At 43.0% G+C, this 20,447-nt stretch overlaps 1 protein-coding gene across 4 annotated transcripts in view; it reads left to right on the top strand.

Annotated features, from left to right (window-relative positions):
* Positions 1-20,447, top strand: part of LOC145349526 (dachshund homolog 1-like) — a 552,542-nt gene that overhangs the window by 430,189 nt on the left and 101,906 nt on the right. For all 4 annotated transcript variants that reach the window (XM_080198096.1, XM_080198097.1, XM_080198098.1 and 1 more), the window contains 3 exons: positions 3,268-3,440; positions 12,385-12,520; positions 15,258-15,392. In XM_080198096.1, coding sequence (XP_080054222.1) covers positions 3,268-3,440; positions 12,385-12,520; positions 15,258-15,392 — 444 coding nt within the window. The remainder of the gene's footprint in view (positions 1-3,267; positions 3,441-12,384; positions 12,521-15,257; positions 15,393-20,447) is intronic.

Raw genomic sequence — 20,447 nt, 5'->3', positions numbered from 1 at the left:
ACGGGTACACCTTCCATGGCCATCAAGTCCTGAGGCTGGACTTGAACCATCAGTTTCTAGCTCAGAGGCAATGACCCAGCCTGTCATGCCATGAGACCTCCCTTATTATTGGGATAAAATATTTGTTGTATTTATATTTTGAAGTGTGTTGGCACACATTAATTAAAATATACATTAAGTATAATAATTGTATTGCCGAAACATTGAATCTATTCATTTTGCACTAATCGGGACATTCTGAAGATTATCAAATGCAATAGGGTCAACAATTTATACTTCATGAGAAGAGAGGGCTGATTGATCCGTGAACTGATGCATTCTCCATGGCAAGACCTCTACCAATCAGAGTCAACTGGCCAACCAATCAGTGCACTCTCTCCTCAAGTAGTATAAATTGTTGTTGTCTATATTTGGATTCTTGTGAACTGTCCTGATGAGTGTAAGATGAAAAGTTTCAACGTGTCACTTTTTTAGTCATACTCAAGTTTTGTACTGCAGCATAAATATATCAACATCCAAATATTTATGACAGCAACAAACAACTTTAACTGTTAAACTTTTGGTCCTGGACTCTGAATTTGCCTGTTTATCACCTTCTCTATGTTTCTATATTTAGTTGATTAGTTTGTTTCTTCAACCTTTTTCCTCTACTGCTTTATAGTAGCAGTAGGAATCCAGGTAACAATGTCAAACTGTTCTTAGTGAAGAATACTGCACTCCCAGTGGGGTTTGACAATTAAAGTATGATTTGATATGCAAGAATACAACTTGCTAAGTTTATTCACAGTGGCCCTTGAAATAATTTAAGCACACAAAACTGGTCCTCTCTGCATCCGTTTTATGGATGGAAAACGCGTTCAAAAGCGACCAATTGCTCAAGGTCACAGGCGGGGTTTTACAGCTTTACTCATCCCGAAACCATAAAAGCTCGCTCGAGGTCAACGGCACCTTTCCATTGCCTGCTGCCCCTCAACCGCCCTGATTCCCGTGGCAGGAGGGTGGGTAAGATTCCAGCGCACATAAAAAATATATTGACTTCTGCCGAGGTGCTCGCAGCCAGGGTGACCACCCAAGATGGATGTTAGGCAGCTTCTGTAAGCAAATAAGGGTCCCAAGGCCTACTGTCGGGCTCCCCTGAGAAAGTGGGCATTTTGTGCTTCAAGCTGTCATTTTTCTAAAGGCTTTTCTTTGCCATTTCTCTCTTTTATTCTCTTCCTCCTTTCGTGGAAGTGTTGGCATAGTTGTAGCCATTGGAATGTGCCATGGGCACAAGGACAGTGGTGCATGGCCAGGTTTGGCAACGGTGATTAAAGGTATTCCTCGGGGGTTTTATCTCCTGAATTGCCTCCACACGCCAGCCCTTAGTCAGCCAACATATCCATCCTTTGAACATACTGCCTTTCTACGCCAGTTGGAAAGCACAAAGCACTCCTTGTCCAATTGGATGATGCCTGACTATCAGCCAAGCTGTCTTGTTCTCCCCCCACTCTCCCTCCCACGTTCAAAATGTTCATATCTGATAGAGAGAAAGCTTCAAAGAAAATGGAAAAAAAAAACAGCCTTTTTAAATGTGCAGTGATATTTCTCTCAGACTGCCCACAAGAAGTGTCATGGAGAATGATCTTCAACTCCAGACCAGTCTTGGAGTGTTGGCAATGCTATGCCCAAGTGGCGGGTGTCTACATGCCAACCAAGTTGGCAAGTCTTGGAACCTGAGCTCTGGGTGCGAAATGAGGGTGAAATACAGTCTTGGTGGGGCTGTAACGTGGGTGGGAGCAGCCATTATACTGCCCCAGCAGTGTTGAATTTAAGCCCATGGTGCTTGATTTAGATTATTCTATTATTGATTAATGTGTAATATATTGGCATTTCTCGGGCTTTGCCATAGCGGCTGGGATTTTATCAGCCCACCCGCCACAGGAATCAGAGCCAGCAAGGGGCAGAGTATGGAAAGGCCCCCCTTGGCTCTCGGGTGGGATTTTACTGTTTCATGATGAGTGAGGCTGTAAAATCCTGCCCCAGCGAGTATTATATCAAACCAATTTCACCAAATCAGTGAAGATGTTATGAAAAAATAATTCGTGCTTGAAATTCGAATATTCTGTTTGCCTGAAACATCAGTAGTAATTCGGAGAGCAGCAAGGTGGTTAGCGCTGCTGCCTCACGGCGCCAGGGACCCGGGTTTGATTCCTGGCTTGGGCCACTGTCTACGCAGAGTCTGCACATTCTCCTTGTGTCTGCATGGGTTTCCTCCAGGTGTCCCAGTTTCCTCCCACAGTCCAAAGATGTGCGGGTTAGGTGGATTGGCCATGCTAAATTGACCCTCGTGTCAGAGGGATTAGCAGGGTAAATACAAAGGGGTTAAGTAATACGACTGGGTGGGATTATGGTCGGCGCAGACTCAAAGGGCCAAAAGGCCTCCTTCTGCGCTGTAGGGATTCTATGATTCAAAGGGCTCTGGTTCCTGGAAATCTCAAATATAAAGAGGAAATGTTGGACACACTCAGCAGGTCATGTAACATCTGTAGATTTCAGGGTTGATAACCTATTTAAAAGCAGATTTGGATGATCTTATTATCAGCGACTGACGTTCACACAGTGGACATGTTCTTCTGGATCTCATTAACTTGATGTAGCTTCTTATACATTCTCAAATTGTGCTTATTTTTTATGATGGCTATAATGTTCTTAAGCTTTGTAGGTTTGCATGTTGGGCTTCAAACCTTCCATAATTACTGGAGAAGGCCCACCTCTGCAACCTTGCCCCTGGCCTGAGGTGTGGCGATCCTCAAGTTAAAATCACCATCAGTCACCTCTTCCCCTCAAAAGGGAGAGCAGCCTATGGTCATCTGGGACTATGCACATTCTCCCCATGACTGCATGGGTTTCCTCCGGTTTCCTCCCATAGTCCAAAGATATGCGGGTTAGGTAGATTGGCCATGCTAAATTGCCTCTTAGTGTCAGGGGGACTAGCTAGGGTAAATGCATGGGGTTATGGGGATAGAACCTGGATGGGATTGTGGTTGGTGCAGACTCGATGGGCTGAATGGCCTCTTTCTGCACTATAGGATTCTATGATTCTAACCAGGTGGATGTGTACATGAGGGTGAATCACAGCAGCAAAGTTGAAAGGGAAATATGAATATTTAAACTCAGACTACTGTGTATGGAAGACTCTTTGAAGTGTCCTTGCTAACCTACTTTACAACCAGAATCAGCTGTGCAAATCATCCTTGAAATCACCGAATTGATTCTTGTTCTTTTCAGGGCTGGAGCTCCCCTTCATGATGATGCCCCATCCACTCATTCCTGTCAGCCTACCTCCGGCATCAGTTACCATGGCGATGAGCCAGATGAACCACCTTACCACTATCGCTAATATGGCAGCCGCAGTCCAAGTACAAAGTCCTCCTTCTCGGATGGAAACCTCAGTTATTAAGGTAAACGTACCGTAGCCACAGATGCGACAATTGACCAATCATGTAAACCATTGCTGAAAAAAGCCATGCTGTCGAAGCTTTTCATCTTGCACTCAACAGGACAGGTTTGCAAGTCTACCAATTGTAAAGTATACCAATTGTAAAGGGAACAACAATTTATCCCACATGAAAAGAGAGTGCTGATTGGTTGGTAAGAGGACTCTGATTTTTTGAAGGACTGCCATGGCGAATGTACCAGGGATCAGTTAACTACCAAGATTTTCTATAAATTTAAACCAGGCAGGCTGACTCTGGTCAAGGCATTGGCAAGGGGAATGGCTGTCCCCCAGGTTTTTGTTTAGTCGAAAATTGTGCTTTTCAGACAGAATGAACATGTCCATGCATTGCACCTTTTCCAACCAAACAAAAACTTAGTGACAGCTATTCCCTTATTTGTTCCCATGGCAATGACTTGACCAATCAGAGTTGACTTGCCAGTTTTGAATTTAAACAAAATTTTGGCAGTTCTCGGTACATTCGCTATGGCAATGTCTCTACCAATCATAGTACACATGTCAATTCATTACTCTCTTCCCATGTAACATAAATAATTGTTGCCTTTACAGATGGTATTGTTGCAAATCTGACCTGATGAGTGGAAGACAAAGATTTTTGACACATAACTTTTTTCAGCAATACTCGAATACAATTTCTCAAATACCTAATCACGTAAATTGTGCCAACATTCTGTATTGAAAGGTTGTTGTCCCTTTTGTTCTGGACAATATCTTGGAATATGCTTAGATGTTATAAGAACGGTATCCAAAAATGCAAGTAATGGCAATTCCATAATTTGTGTATATATTTTATTATAGAATCAGATTCATTATTAAGGAGATATTTTCCACTATTGACCAATTTTAGTGAAAACTAATTGGATGCACATAGATTTTTTTTCACGTCTGTTGTTCCTTTCTTTCACAAAATTGAGAAAATGTGTTTTTATTTTAAGTTTATTTATTAGTGTTACAAGTAAACTTACACTGCAATGAAATTAGTGTGAAAATCTTCTAGTAACCACACTACAGCACCTGTTTGGGTACACTAAATTTAGCATGGCCAATGCACCTAACCAGCACAACTCTTGGACTGTGGGATGAACCCAGAAACACCCATGCAGGCAAGGGGAGAATGTGCAGACTCCGCACAGGCAGTGACCCAAGCTGGGGATTGAACCCAGGTCCCAGGTGCTGTGACGCTAACCATTGTGCCACCATGGCGCCAGTGGGTAATATTGGATGGGGGGTCAGCCTGAGCTATTTATTGAGTGACACTGCTTGCAGTACCCAAATCTCTCCAGGTAAGTGTAACAGATTGCCACTGTGCTGCCTTGAAATGTCAGAAAATGTATCCTTCAGTTCCTAAAAAATGTCTCCCTGAGTTGTCTTAATGAGTAACAGCAGAACTTTGTAAAGCAGGAAGACATCTGGTTTCGTCTACCGTCTACGCTAAGTGAGCTGACCTCAGTTAAGTGGAAAATGCTTCAGTGTGTCCTAAGTTTCAGGTGAGGGAAAATGGCCCAGGCTTCTGCTTTTGTTGGATATCGAAGTGTGCAAGCATTGTGCAAGGACAGCATCCTGCCAGAAGGCATGATTTAATATTTTCCTGGAATGCTACTCACCTCCTACCTTAACTCCATTGGGAGACAGTGAACCCTTCAGAGTAACATCACAAACAGTTGAAAACCATTCGCATGGGTATCTTGCACTCTCCCATAGGAGGACGTTAGCATCCTAGTGGAACTTCTGGAGCAGAGAGAAGGAAATCAACAATAAAAGGAAACCTAAATCTACAGGTCGGACACAAATAGCCTAGTGGATGAAACAGGCATGCATAAACAATGCTTCTGGGCTCTGATGAAGGGTCATCCAGACTCGAAACATTGGCTCTATTCTCTCCTCACAGATGCTGTTAGACCTGCTGAGATTTTCCAACATTTTCTGTTCTTGTTTCAGATTCCAGCATCCACAGTATTTTGCTTTTATATTATTGTGTAAAGATGCTTCTTGTTTGTCCTGTAGACAATGCATTTACCAATTACCATTTTATGACCTTAAGAGGTTGTGTTGTTTCTGAAGAGTTTGTGCAAAGGGAGCCCAATTGATCCCTCATCCATCCTTGAGTTAAATAGCTGTTCTGGAACCTCCTCGTTCTGACGGAGACTTCATCCTCTGCAGATTAGATCTCTGAAGCTGAATTCCATTGTCAGATACTCCTGAACCCCCCCCAGTTTGTCTCCAGTTCAAAGCTGGATATTTCCTTAGTAATCACTTTATTACATTCAACATTAGCTTGTGAATAAAAGAATGGCTCCCTTTTAGCAGCTGTGTCCCAGTGCCATGTTTCAATTTATAAAAGCAGAGAATGAGATGCAGAAGTCCCAGACCTGATTCAAGGTGGGCTGGATTACATTGATGTGGAGATGCTGGCGTTGGACTGGGGTAAGCACAGTACGAAGTCTCACAACACCAGGTTAAAGTCCAAGTTTATTTGGAATCACGAGCTTTTGGAACACTGCTCCTTCATCAGGTGAGGGAGCAGCACTCGGAGCAGTGGCCCGAAAGCTCATGATTCCAAATAAACCTGTTGGATTTTAACTTGGTTGTCAGACTTCTTACTGGATTAAATTGGACATGCGGTAAATTAAGCACATTGCACTGAAATGTCTGGTCTGTGCTCTGGTTAATGGAGGCTCCATGCTAATGTCGATATGCAAAATGTGTCCTCAAATTGCGATTGAGCCCATACTAAAGTCTCACTACAACATGGGTATGCAGACCAGGCGCATGTGTGAGCTGAGACTTACGAATGTGCAGCATTGTGTGATATATAAATACACAGTGACTAATAATGGGCTGTTCTACAAGTGAATAAGACCTTTCTATCCCATATGAGTTTGGCATTTATGATTAATGAGCCCTTTATTACTCGTAGAATAAACTGTGTTAATTCGCTGTAGCACAGGGATGTAGTGGAGCTACATTGCTCAAGGCTTTATTAAAACATGACAAGGATTGGTCCGAAAGCAATGGGGTTGATTTTAACCCCAGCTAGCTGGTGGAAAGGGGATAGGCATTTCAAATCAACTGGGTGACTCACCATTCATTCCTGTATGGGAGAGGGTTGACATTGCCGATGGACCATTGTCCACTCACTGCCATTTCTGGATTACACACAGGAATTCCATCACTTGCAGCAAATAGAATGCAAAGAAGGACATTGCTTTTGCCTGCGCACACTTACACCATTAAATATCGACAATCAAGTCTACATGATAAAGTGGGTGGACTTTCAGGATTGCCACTGCCAGGCAGTTCATCTCAATGCTCAAATGGGAATATCTGCTACTGTGAACAAGTAGACGACATTTCTGTCACTTCTCGGTAAGTAAGAAAACACATTCGGAGCAACCCTGTGCTCACAGAATTGATTTATGAGGAAAGACTTTGGAACCAACGTCTAATCTGAGACGCTACTACTCCAGGAGATTGGAGCTGCCAGTACAGTCAGGGTGTCCTAGATTGGGGGGGAGGTGGCGGGGGGAGGTAGGTAGGGTTGCTTAGGGAGATTATTCCACCACCATTGAGGAATCAAGTGTTAGTGAAGCTATATGAGGGTCATTTTGGAATTATACGCATGAAGGAAATGGTGAGAAGTTAATTCTGATGACCTGGACTGAATGCTGAAATTGAGGAGAAAGCTCGAACATGTTCTTCTTGTGTATAGGTAAGGAACCTGCTACACTTAATGCCGCTGCATCCGTGGGATTGGTCTGAAGAGGCTTGGGAACTTATGCATATGGAATGCACAGGACCTTTCGAAGGACGTAGAGGCTTTGGAGAAAGTACAGAAAAAAGTTGACCAGGACATTGCCTGGCATGGAGGGTATTAGCGATGAGGAGAGATTGAATAAACTGGGATGGTTCTGCCTGGAAAGATGGAGGCTGAGGGGCAACCTGATACAAGTTAAAAAATTATGAGTGGGGTATGGATGGAGTGAACAGTTGGCAGCTTTTTCTGAGGGCAGAAATGACAATTACAAGGGGGCACAAGTTCTAAGGGGGGGGGGAGGTTCAATGGCCTGGAATGCATTGCCACATGAGGTGTCTGAGGCAGTTACATTAGCCACATTTAACACTTATCTTGATAGACATATGAACAAACAGAGAATAGAGGGATACATGTGGTTGGAATAGATAGGTAAACATGATCAGTGCAGGTTTGGAGGGCCAAAGGGCTTGTTTCTGTGCTGTACTGTTCTTTGTTCTATATGCTCTTAGCAATGGTTGATGCTCACACTAAATGGCCAGAAGTCATTATGTGATGACATCTATCTCATCTGAGAAGACTAGTGAGAAGCTAGGAGCAGTATCTAGTTGCTTTGGATTTCCGAACAGCCGGTAAGCGACAAAGGAACTCAATTTGTCTCACAGGAATTTGAAAACTTCCTACATGAGAATGGTTTGCAACCATTACTTCCACATTGTATCATCCTGCTAATGATGGACTAGTGGAATGCTACGTCCAAACCTTGAGACACACTTTGAAAGCAACCAAGAGGAACAGGGTTCGCTTATCAAATGCCTAAATTCTTGTTGGTCTACCAGAAAACCACATACTCTGCGATCAAGACCCCTCCACCTTACTCATGATAAAAAGGCAGCTGAGTTTCCACAATTGATCTTTTGAAACTTCGAAAAAACTAAGGAGACAGCAACAACAAGCACAAGTGGAATGTCAGAAAGGCAAAGCAAAACACACAGTTTTCCACCGAGGACAAGAATTATTCCACAGGGGAAAAATGTGTGCCTGCCACATCCTGGCACAGACTGAATCTGTCTCTTGCACTGTCCAGACCACAGATGACATTATCTGGAGGAGATGTGCAGACCAGTTATCGGTTGGAAGAACAGATCGACCAAATCTGGAGCCTATTCAAAAATTCAGGATCAGATTTGTAAAATCCTGAGTTGAACCTTGCTACAACCCTGACAATATTGAGGAAAGCAACTCCTCACCTTCTGTTCAGACGCAGACAATCTCTAGTTCCTATGTCAACACTAGTTAAACCAACCACTGGTGACGTTTGTGCGGAAGACCACAGTTAGTATACTCTCAACATGATCAACTCTGTGCATGTGTGTGCATGTATGAGCATGTGTGCCCATGTACACTTCCGCCTATCCATCCCGTGCACATGCCTGTCTGTCCTTCTGTCCTCAGGCATCGAACCAGCACCCAGATTAGCTACATTTGACACAAGACCAAAACTATTCTGTTCCTTGCCGAATTTACTTGCAGCTTTGCCACCTTGTTTATCATTCCCTGTTTGAGCTCTTAGAGTCATAGGATCCCTACAGTGCAGGAAGAGGTCATTTGGCCCATCGAGTCTGCACCGTCCTCAATCCCACGCTGGCAGCCCTGCATATTTACCCTGCTAATCCCCTGACACTTGGGTCAATTTAGCGTGGTCAAACAACCTAACTTGCACATCTTTGGAGTGTGGGAGGAAACCAGAGCACCTGGAGGAAACCCACGTTGACACGGGGAGAACATGCAGACTCTGCCCAGATGGTGACCCGAGGCCGGAATTGAACCCGGGTCCCTGGCACTGTGAGGCAGCAGGGCTTGCTACTGTGCTGCCCTTAACTGTGCATCAGTATGGAATACTTTCAACAGCATTTGGACCATGAGTGAGTTAGTAACTGGACGCAGGAAATGCAGTCGACAACCTGGGCTCACATTTCTCTCAAAGTTGCATAGTTTTTCAGAGTGAAATTAAGGTTCAGGTTACTGTCCAAACCCTACTTGTATAATCAGAAAATCTTCCATAAGCCAGTGGAATGAGCAGTATATTAAAATGTAATTTACTTTTTCTTCTTGCGCTAATAAATATTCCTTGATGTATTTTCAAGTGGTGGGCTCGTGCTGTTTTATTAACACAGTGGGGATTCAGTTTATCATAAAATATCAACATTCTTAACAATAATGTCTCGTCTACCACCAGTAAGTAATCTGATTTTGACTCACCAAAGATGATTTTAAAATACTTAATGGAGCCATTTATTTTGTTACATTGGTGTACAGTAGCCAGTTCCTTTTTAAGTTAAAGAGTGAACATTTAAAAGTTGTCTCTTAGTGTCCTTGTGTCTTTTAAAGAATTATTTTAGCAGAATTAGCTACATTTATCAAAAACTTGCAATGGTAATGCATTCCATCTGGGGCGCGACAAGTTTGTGGATAGGTGTCAAATGTGGTATTTTAACCGACCATTGAAGAAAGTGTCACAGAAGTTTACAGCAAGGAAACAGGCCCCGTAGCCCAACTTATCCATGCTGCTCTTTTTTTTAGACACTAAGCTAGTCCCAATTGCCTGCGTTTGGACAATTGGAACTAGCCTAGTGGTTTAAAATAAAAGGGTGGCATGGACAACTTTGACCAAAGGGCCTCTTTCCATGCTGTAATCCTCTATGACCCTATCTTTAGTGCTGGGTTAAAAAAAAAAGATGAAGGTAACTTCAATCGTGTTCAAAATACTCCAACCTTTCACTCAGCACTGGCCGATTTGCGCACAAATTGCCGAATGAATACTACATTTGTAACCATACTCAACTAGCCTGCATTTTCAAAACCCAAAACAAAATTGCTATTGTTACATGTGATTCCACAATCAGACAGCACTTCCCGATTAATACTAAATGCACTATTAGCTGCACCAATTTAAGATAATCAGTTAAGCTCGTAATATGGCTCATTTACACTTCCTGGGAGTGACGTAAGCTCATAGTCAGGAGCCCGTTTTCTGCAAACTAAAAGAACATGTTCAAGCCACATGCCTTTTTTTGAGATGCAAAGAATTTGGAGAACCTATAGTTCCCCATTTCTTTCTCTATGGCAATGCCTCAACCAATCAGAGTCAAACGGCCAACCAACCTTTTTCTCATGCAATGTCGATTGTTGTTATCATTTGAAATTTGACATTCTAAAAAGCCCTTAGTTAGTTTAATTAGTCTGTTAATAGGTGCTGGTCTGTTTCGAGACTGCCCTCACAGAAGCCACTGTTGACTGATCGAGATGGAACTTATGACCTCTGATAGATAAGTGGCCATTTTGTTTATCTGCCTGTCTCTGTCCCAGCCCTAAACCCAATATGATGGCACAGTGGTGCCTCACAGGGACGCGGGTTCAATTCCAGCCACGGGTCACTGTCTGTGAGGAGTTTGCATGTTCTCCTTGTGTCTCCTGGGTTTCCTTTGGGTGCTCTGGTTTCCTCCCATGGTCCAAAGATGTGCAGGTTAGGTTGACTGATCATAAACTAACCCTAGTGTCAGAGGGATTAGCAGGGTAAATATGTAGAGTTACGGGAATAGAGCCTGGGTGGGACTGTGGTCAGTGCTGACTCGATGGGCTGAATGGCCTCCTTTTGCACTGTAGGGATTCCATAACAGGAAAATCTGGCCTCAGGGTTCCAGGGATTAGATTATGTGGAAAGATTACATCAACTCAGCACCTATTATCTGGAATATAAGAAGTTAAGGGGTGATTTGATTGAGGTTTTTAGCAGCTTGAAATAAATCAATTGAGATTAACCTGTTTGTTTTCTATGTTTGGGAGCCTTAAGGCCTAGGGAACGTACTGAGATCTGAACCAGGTTATGGGGGAGAGGAGTTATTAAAACATCTTCAGGCAATATGTAGTAGAAGTGTGAAACTCACTCATTAAAAGCTGTAGTTGCCCGCTCAATAAATCATTTTAAATCTGAGGTTGGTTGATTTTTTTTTGCTAGATATTGATATAAAAAGACATGGAGCTAAGGAGGATGGACTAAATTAAGATATAGATCATCCATAATGCAGAATGTTGGAATTGGCTTAAGTGATCGAATGGTCTACTTCTGTTAGTTTGGGGATGACAAGATGGAGCGATGCTGGGTGTGGAGGGGACCCCTGCTTACTTGTTATCGTACCAATTAGGGGTCTTCTCCCATTGTGGTCAATGGATCAATTGCTTTGTCTGAAGAAAGAGGGAGGAAAGACTTTTCTGCTGAATGAATCTCCAAGACTGGGTTCACATTGTTGGGTGTTGGACTTTTTGAAGTGGAGACTCTTTTTATCGAACTAAAATACATCCCACACAGGCTGTTTCGATAATCTATATATTGAGGAAAAAGTTGCACTTACCACTGATGGGAGGTGCGCCTGATGCTATTTTACCTTTACATCACCTTTTCTTACTGTTGTAACTGGTATAAAATAGCTCTTTGGTGACAATAACAAATTAAAGAGTGTTTGGACTCAGTGCACAGAAATCTACCTGTTGCAAAGTGTTCCACTTTGTCCTGCCCAGTGTGATGCAGCAGTATTTATTCTGCGTTTTTATAAGATGATACCAGTGTCAAATTAGCACCTTTAGACAAACACCATTGGATTCTGACCATTTAAGGTTGGTTGTTCGTTTACTTATAGCGTCACAAGTAGGCTTACATTAACACTTCAATGAAGTTATTGTGAAAATCCCCTAGTTGCCACACTCTGGTGCCTGTTCGTGTACACTGAGGGACAATTTAGCATGGCCAATGCGTCTAACCAGCACATCTTTCAGACTGTGGAAGGAAGCCGGAACACCCAGAGAAAACCCACGCAGACACGGGGAGAACATGCAGACTTTGTACAGACAGTGACCCAAGCCGGGAATCGAACCTGGGTCCCCGGCATCGTTCATAGAAAGCTTCACATTTGAACCCTACAACTGGATTTAGTTCCCTACATTGAATCTTATTATTTATCAACTTCTTTGGCCTTGCATCAGTCTCTTCCTTTTCAGACCTCGAGTTTTCTAATTCCGACGGAGCGACTGTAAAATTCACCTCATCCTCCTTTCAACCTTATGTTGCTGTTGTTTGCAGGAACGTGTTCCCGACAGCCCGTCACCTGCTCCATCCCTGGAAGATGGTCGTCGACCAGGGAGTCATCCTTCTTCCCATCGGAGCAGCAGCGTGTCGAGTTCACCAGCTCGGACTGAGAGCTCCTCCGATAGAATCCGTGAGTTGCATCCACTGCTGCTTTCTGCACTACATTTTTCATCTGGCTAATTTATTAAAGACCGTGCAACATGTGGGTTGAAGGGGCAAAGATAAAGGAAGATTAACACTGTAACAAAAAATGAATGCAAATATATATTCTGAAGCAACATATAAAAATGCAAATGTGCTTGAAAGGATCACTGTACATTGTGGTTGAATCTGAAAGTCAAGTTTTTCCCCAATTTTCAACCTTACTCCTCTTCTGAAACATTGACTGTTATTAGAATGTGGTCCATTTTCCTTTCCTTTGTTCAGTTGTGACCTGAGCCATGAGGGAATATGTTTCCTTGTCTCCCCCAATTCTCCTCAGAGTGTAAGAAATAAATATTGTGCTAGGTCACTTGGCCTTTCAAGCCCTCTCTGCCATTCAGTACAATCCATGGCTAAACTGATTGTGACCTTAACTCCACTTTCCTACTTGCCCCAGAACCTTTGACTCTCTTGTCAATCATAAATCTATCTACCTCAACCTTGAAAAATGACCCAACCTCCATGGCTCTCTATGATATGGAATTCCAATGACCCTCCTAGTCTCTGAAAAGAAACCAGCATAACCAAGAACCCCATGCACCCTGGACATACTCTCTTCCACTTTCTCCCATCGGGAAAAAGATACAAAAGGCTGAGATCACGTACCAACCTGCAAGAACAGCTTCTTCCCTGTTGCCATCAGACTTTTGAATGAACCCACTTTGTATTAAGCTGATCTTTCTCTATGCCCCAGCTATGACTGTAACACTATATTCTCTACCTTCTTTCCTTTTCTCCTATATACTCTATAAACGGTATGTTTTACCTGTATAGTGCGCACAAAACAATACTTTTCACCATATTCCAATACGTGTGACAATAATAAATTAAATTGTAAGATATTCCTCCTCCTCTCCATTGTAAATAGAAGACATCAGTCTGAAACTTGCCCCCCAGTTCTAAATTTCCCCACGACGGCATCTATGTCGAACCCCTTCGGAATGCTGAATAGGAGTGGCACTCTTGCATTTCCCAGGGAACAAAGGTCAGAAAAATCAAGATGTGGGTATGCTGGCGTTGGACTGGCGTAAACACAGTGAAAAGTCTGACAACACCAGGTTTTATCAAATAAATAGGTTGGACTAAAACCTGGTGTTGTCAGACTTTTCACAGAAAAATCAAACCAGAGAGATGTCAACAGGATCATTTGACACTTAAAAATGAGAGCAGTGCTTGGTTCTCTTATCTGACAGACCTGTGGATTTTCCAGGAGGTAGCACTGTTTAGATTAATAGAATAGGAATCCCATCTGACCCCTCTCTTCACTAGCATAGAGGTACTGAGGGAACTATAGCTCCCAAACTGTGGCTCCGGCTGGAAATTGGTATCAAACTCAAAACCTAACAGTCTTGGTATCCACCACTTTGCTGTTAAGAAAAGTTGTTACTGAGATAAATGTAATGATCATTGGATTTTTGCTCCATGAACAATGTAATCTGGAAGTCCTTTTCCAAAAGCAAGCTAATTGAAATGTAATGAGTAAGACTTCCTCATGCTGAGAGAAATGCATTGTGCCATGTGCATCTTATAATATGATGCCGTGGAACTAACAGGTGCAAAGGAAATAGCGTATAACCTCGATGTTATTTCCCTGCTCCATTTCTGCTTAGCTGCTTTATGAATACTTTTGTTGGCATCGTGGATCCCGATGACCCTGTTGAGCAGCTGGTTTGACCCCATTGGGATTGACCAGGATGGCTGAGCACATGAAATAAAATGATTGCTGAATAGTTACTTTGTTTACAAAGAGCAGCACGGTGGCAGAGTGGTTAGCACTGCTGCTTCACAGCTCCAGGGTCCTGGGTTTGATTCCCGGTTCGGGTCACTGTCTGTGTGGAGTTTGCACGTTCTCCTCGTGTCTGTGTGGGTTTCGGCCAGGTACTCGGTTTCCTCCCACCGTCCAAAGATGTGCGGGTTAGGATATTTGGCCAAGCCAAGAAATTGCCCCTTAGTGTCCAGGGATGCATAGGTTAGAGGGATTAGTGGGTATAATATGTCGGGATATGGGGGTAGGGCCTGGGTGGGATTGTGTTCGCTGCAGACTCAATGGGCTGAAGGGCCTCTTTCCGCACTGTAGGATTCTATAATCTAAGCTAGCCTTTGTTTAAGGGGAGGTAGCGGTGCAATGGCATTGTCAGTAGACCAGTAATCCAGAGACTCAGACCAACTCTTCATGAATTAATTCAAACTAATTCTGATGAAAGTTGAATTCAATAAAAATCTAGAATTAAAAGTCTAACGATGACCATGAAACAATTGTTGTAAAAATCCATCTGATTTACTAATGTCCTTTAGGGAAGGAAATCAGCTGTCCTTACCCGGTCTGGCCTACATGTGACTCCAGGTCCACAGTTATGTGGTTGATTCTTAAATGCCCTCAGGGATGGGCAATAAATGCCAGCCCAGCCAGCGACACCCACATTCCATGAATGAATGAAGAAAAAGCTACATCCCAACATTGCCATTAGTGCCCACAATTAGCGAAAACCTGAAATCTGACAGAAATGCGCTTGTTGTTTCTCAAATTAAAGCCTCGAGCGCAAACGCTTGTTGATATTAACAGATTAAAGGAAAATAGGGGGTTAGGAATGAAAATGTATGACTGAAACTCCCCTGTTTTATCCTGCATGGTTACTGAAAAGTAAACTGTTTATTTTAACTGATAGCTGTCCATCAGAATGGATTGTCAATTAACCAGGCCCTCTTGGGGTTATCCCCCACTATCCTGCCTGGACCGAAGGAAGGAGATCTTGCTTGTCATGATGGAGGACATGAAGCGAAAAGGATGCACACTGAAAAAGGTAAAACATCCACGGCATTTGATGTTTTTTAGCACTGGCTGCAGTGATTACTCAGGCGGATTCCTTTACTGATGGTCAGTGAACAACGACTTCTTTTCAACTTGCCACAGCATTAATATTTGCTTTGTTCTGAACCCCAGCAACAATTTTGATTGAATACCGTCTTTTTCCTTCACCCTTTAGCTTAAAAGGTTCTAGTGCTGTTAATTACCAGTCTTAGCTCTCCGTGGCTAGTTCAACGGGCGATAAATGTTCAACTCAAGCAGGTTCCTGAATAAAATAACATAGAGTGTGAGGTGTTATCAACCAACAAGGTCTGGAGATCTGCAACTCTCTTAATCCCTTTGAATTGCTATTAATCCCTTGTTTGCTGTGATTTGTGCCTTGACATACCACTATTTTTCTAGCTAACTCGGACCCATGGTAATCTGTGATCAACCTCTATGTAATTCTCTAACTCATTTAATAGTCTGAACATGCAATGTTTTATCCAAATGTGCTTGTTTGGGGAAATGGAGTGTGAAGACTGGGGTACCGCCATTGTAGCAAATGTAAGGAACAGTAACTCCATGGACTCAGTGTGATCAACATAGGCCTAAATCTTCCAGTCTCGCAGGCAGGATGGACCATTTGACAGATGCGCAAAGGGTCCGTTGACCTCAGGTGGGAATTTCTGGTCGTGGGAGAAGTGGGAGCTGAAAATCCCACCCATAATAGTTAGTGCTTTTGCTTTAGTTACAATTAATTGTCTGAATTACTCATTGTTTCCCATACTCTCAGACTGATTTTGCAGGTAACTTGTGCTCTGATAAAAGGCCAAAATGGCATGTAACAAAGCTCTGCTTTTAGGTATTATTCTTCCATTCTGAAAGTATCAAAACATGGTATTGAACAGCCCAAAACTGTTAGTTGTAAACATCCAATAGGAAAAGACAGATCAGACTAATATTCTTGTTTCCCAGTTTTTACTGGTGTCCCATTTTAAGGTACACAAGTCCTGTTTGGACTAGTATTCTTATTTTTCCATCTTTACTGGGATTTCTTTCCTTTTGGGGCTACAGAAGCAGGAGGCTAAACATCAATATGAGTACTGGGAAAGGAGGACAACAAGGAGACCATCACAGTTGAACTAGTCACCTGATGGTCATGTTTGTGTTTGCTCTTCGGGCAATAATTAGTTTACTAAGCCCTCAGTGTGGTGGGCAGAAAATTAGTTCACAATTTCTATGCTCTGCTCACCAAAGAGAAAAAAAGTTACCCTCCTTCATGAATGTCCAGAAGGCATTTGATACCGTGCAGCACAAAAGGTTATTACTGAAGGAGAGATCACATGGGGTTCGGGATAACTTATTAGCTTGGATAGAGGACGGGCTAACCAACAGATATGAGCGGTTAAGGTAAATGGTCATTAGAATAGAAGAATAGAACAAAATAGAAAGGCAACTCATTATCTAAATGGAGAAAAATGTCAGAGTGCTTCAGTGCAGAGGGATCTGGGTGTCCTTGTGCACGAATTGCACAAAATTAATATGCAGGTCCAGCAAAAAGTAAGGAAGACAAATAGAATATTTTACATTTATTGCTAAAAGAATGGAGTATAAAAGTAAGGAAGTATTGCTCCAGCTGTACAAGGTATGAATGAACCTAGACCTGGAGTTTTGGTCACAATTTTTGGTCCCTTGAGAAGGGATGTAGTTGCATTGAAAGCAGTTCAGAGAAGGTTCACCAGATTGATTCCAGAGGTGAGGAGTTTGTCTTATGAAGGTAGATGGAGCAGTTTAGGGCTATACTCTGAGTTCAGAAGAATGAGGGGAAATCTAATTTGGGTATATAAGATGCTAAAGGGGATTGACAGGATAGATGTAGAGCGATGTTTTCCCTTGTGGGGCAAATTAGAATGAGAGGTCATAGTTTTAGGATGAAGGGTAGCAGTTGTAAAACCGAGATGAGGAGAAATGACTTCACGTAAAGGGCCATGAATCTGTGGAATTCACTACCTCCGAGTGTGGTGGATGCCAGGATATTGATTAAATTTATTGAAGAGATAGACAAATTTTTGATTGGTTAGACAGTATGGAGAATGGCAGGAAAGTGGAGTTGAGGCCGAGACAAGATCAGCCATGATTGTATTGAATGGTGGAGCAGGCTCGAGGGGCTGAATGGCCTACGCCTGCTCCTAGTTCTTAGGTTCTTGTATATTACATATAAGGGCTCATGAGGGCCCCATTGCAAAATTGGTTTGCTCTAATGCAGCTGCTGCCAGACTCCTGACCAGCAGCTGTCAAACCTGAATGTGGAACTAGAAGGAATAGAGTTGTTCCAATTTCAGTTAAAGAATGCAGGCTGCACTGTTAGAGGTGCTGTCTTTCAGATGGGAAGTTAAATCATTGTTCTGTTTGCTCTTGGGGAAAGATCCTGTGGTGCTATTTCCATGAAGATTCAGAGAGTTATCCCTGGCACCCGACAGAGTAGTAATCCGTCGGTCAAAAGAGGATACCTGATCACTATCACTTTGTGGAACTTGCTGTATACAAATTGATCACCGTATTTCCAACATTATAACAGTGACTAGATTTCAGAAATATTTAGTTGGCTGTAACATGCTTTGGAGTATCTGAACGTTATGAAAGGCTTCCACCCCCAGTCTCTAACCAAACTGACATGTGTAATTAAAAAAAATGGACAAGACCCAGGGGACAACAAGGCAACAAGCCACAATGTAGGGACAAGGCATCACAAGGGACAACAAGAGTTGGACATGAGCCAAATGAAAAGAGGCAGAGCAAGAGCAAGTCGAAACATATAAAATCCTGATGGGACTGGACAGGCTAGATGCAGGAAGAATGTTCCCGATGTTGGGGATGTCCAGAACTAAGGGGTCACAGTCTAACAATCAGGGATAAGCCATTCAGGATTGAGATGAAGAACTTTTTCACTCAGAGTTGTGAACCTGTGGAATTCTCCACCACAGAAAGCTGTTGGGGCCAATTCATTAGTTATGTTTAAGAGGGAGCTGGCTGCGACCCTTGTGGCTAAAGGGGTCAAGGGTTATGGAGAGAAAGCGGGAATGGGATACTGAAAGTATATGACCAGCCAGAATCATATTGAAAGATGTTGTAGGCTCGAAGGACCAAATGGCTTATTCCTGCAACTATTTTCTATGTTCCTAAGAAAAGGGGACATGTCCTTTCTCTGCCCAATTCCAATAACCCTAATTCCTCCAACATATGACAGGGGAAAGATTAAAGTCACCCTCAGAATCTTTCGACAGTAAATGATGGAAGGCATGAAATCATTTCACAGAATCTCTACAGCGCAGAAGGAGGCAGCTGAGCCTATCGAGTCTGCACCGACTCTCCAACAAGCACCTCACCCAAACCCTCCCTCGTAATTCACCTTATTTACCCTGCTAACCCCCCCCCCCCAACTACCACATTTTGGACACTAAGGGGCAATTTAGCACGGCCAATCCATCTAACCTGCACACCTTTGGACTGTGGGAGGAAGCCGGAGCAGCCGATGGAAACGCATGCAGAGGCGGGGAGAATGTGCAAACTCCGCACAGACAGTCATCCAAGATCAGAATTGAACCTTAGAGATGTGAGGCAGCAGCGCTAACTACTGTGCTGCCAAAAGTGACAATATTTTAATATTGGTAAAAAATAGCAATTTTTTTTTAGCTGCCTGGTGCAGTGATAGTTCAGACAGACGAGCACCACTACTAAAAACCTTGTGAGAATTAGCAATGGGCATATAGCATGCTCATTCAAGAAAATAATCATTCTCCCCCCGCACCGTGGAGGATCATAAATGCAACAATATGTAAGCCATTTTTTTATTGAACGTTCGTGTGGAGCGTCTTAAGTGAATATAAAGTCATACCTGAACGCTTAACCATAATGGTGTTGCACATTATTACCAATTAAGATTCTGTTCCTAAAAAATGTAATTAATTCTCAGCCAGTTGAAACCTTTAAAGCGAAAGGTGTCTACAAGTTGTATTCGAATATGTGTAAAAGCAGGAGTGGATCGTTCGACTACTTGAGAATGTTTGTGATTCAACATGATTATGGTTGATGCCTCAACTCCACTTTCTTCCCTGCTCTCCGTATCCTTTGGTTCCCTGAAGATCAGAATCTGAGGCCTGAATTTTCAAGATCGCGAGTGCTTGATATCCGCCATCTTGAGAGTGTCCCCCAACAGGCCCGCAAATATTTTGCGCTCAATTGAGTGTTGACTGGCAGCAGGAGGGGCTTCCATTCACCCTCGGACAGAGGTCCCATCTTGGAGAACAATCGGCTCATCAGATTAGCCGACAGCTCCCCAGCCACTCCAAGCACAGCGCTGTAGAGGCCAGAAGAGGAACTGCAGTGCTGTTCTTTAGCCTCAGTCATGATGTGGAGATGCTGGCATTGGACTGGGGTAAACACAATAAGAAGTCTCACAACACCAGGTTAAAGTCCAACAGGTCTATTTGGTCCCGGGATTGTATTTCAGGTCAGCACAAAGGGTCACAGGGGTGGGAGGTAAGGGAATCTCCCAGGGGGTTGGGGGTGCAATCTCATAATGCGAGGGAGGGAGAAGATGGAGAAAGGATGGAACTTCTAGGTTCCAGAGCAGACGGCATCCCAATTCTGAAGGGCCCTTCAGATTCGGGTAGGTGTTCCTCATTTCTCATCTCAGATTGAGATTGTTAACTTCTATTTGGCTCCCTGATCCAATTGTTTCCAAATGATCCTAGGCAAGAAAGGACTCATAAGTGTCCAATAAGTTGTCACTCAATGCTTTAATAGGGTGGGGCTTCCCGAAAGAGATCTTGTCCACTTTACTGTGAAATTGTGTCTGGGTCAGGGCAGCTGATATCACAGAAGGAATCCTGTCCGTTCAGTTTTACACTCTCCCTGTCTCAGGTTTGACTATACTCCATAATGGAGCATGCACAATTAATTAGGGTAAACAACCCCAAATGTTCATAATCCTTTGAGTGAAATACTTTCTCCTTATCTCAGTCCTAAATCATCGATCTCTTTTCCTGAGATTTTGCTCCCATATCCC

This window comes from Carcharhinus amblyrhynchos, chromosome 10 (genome assembly GCF_965287045.1).
Source record: "Carcharhinus amblyrhynchos chromosome 10, sCarAmb.v2.hapA, whole genome shotgun sequence".
NCBI lineage: Eukaryota > Metazoa > Chordata > Chondrichthyes > Carcharhiniformes > Carcharhinidae > Carcharhinus > Carcharhinus amblyrhynchos.
This window is presented reverse-complemented; position numbering and strand designations above follow the sequence as displayed.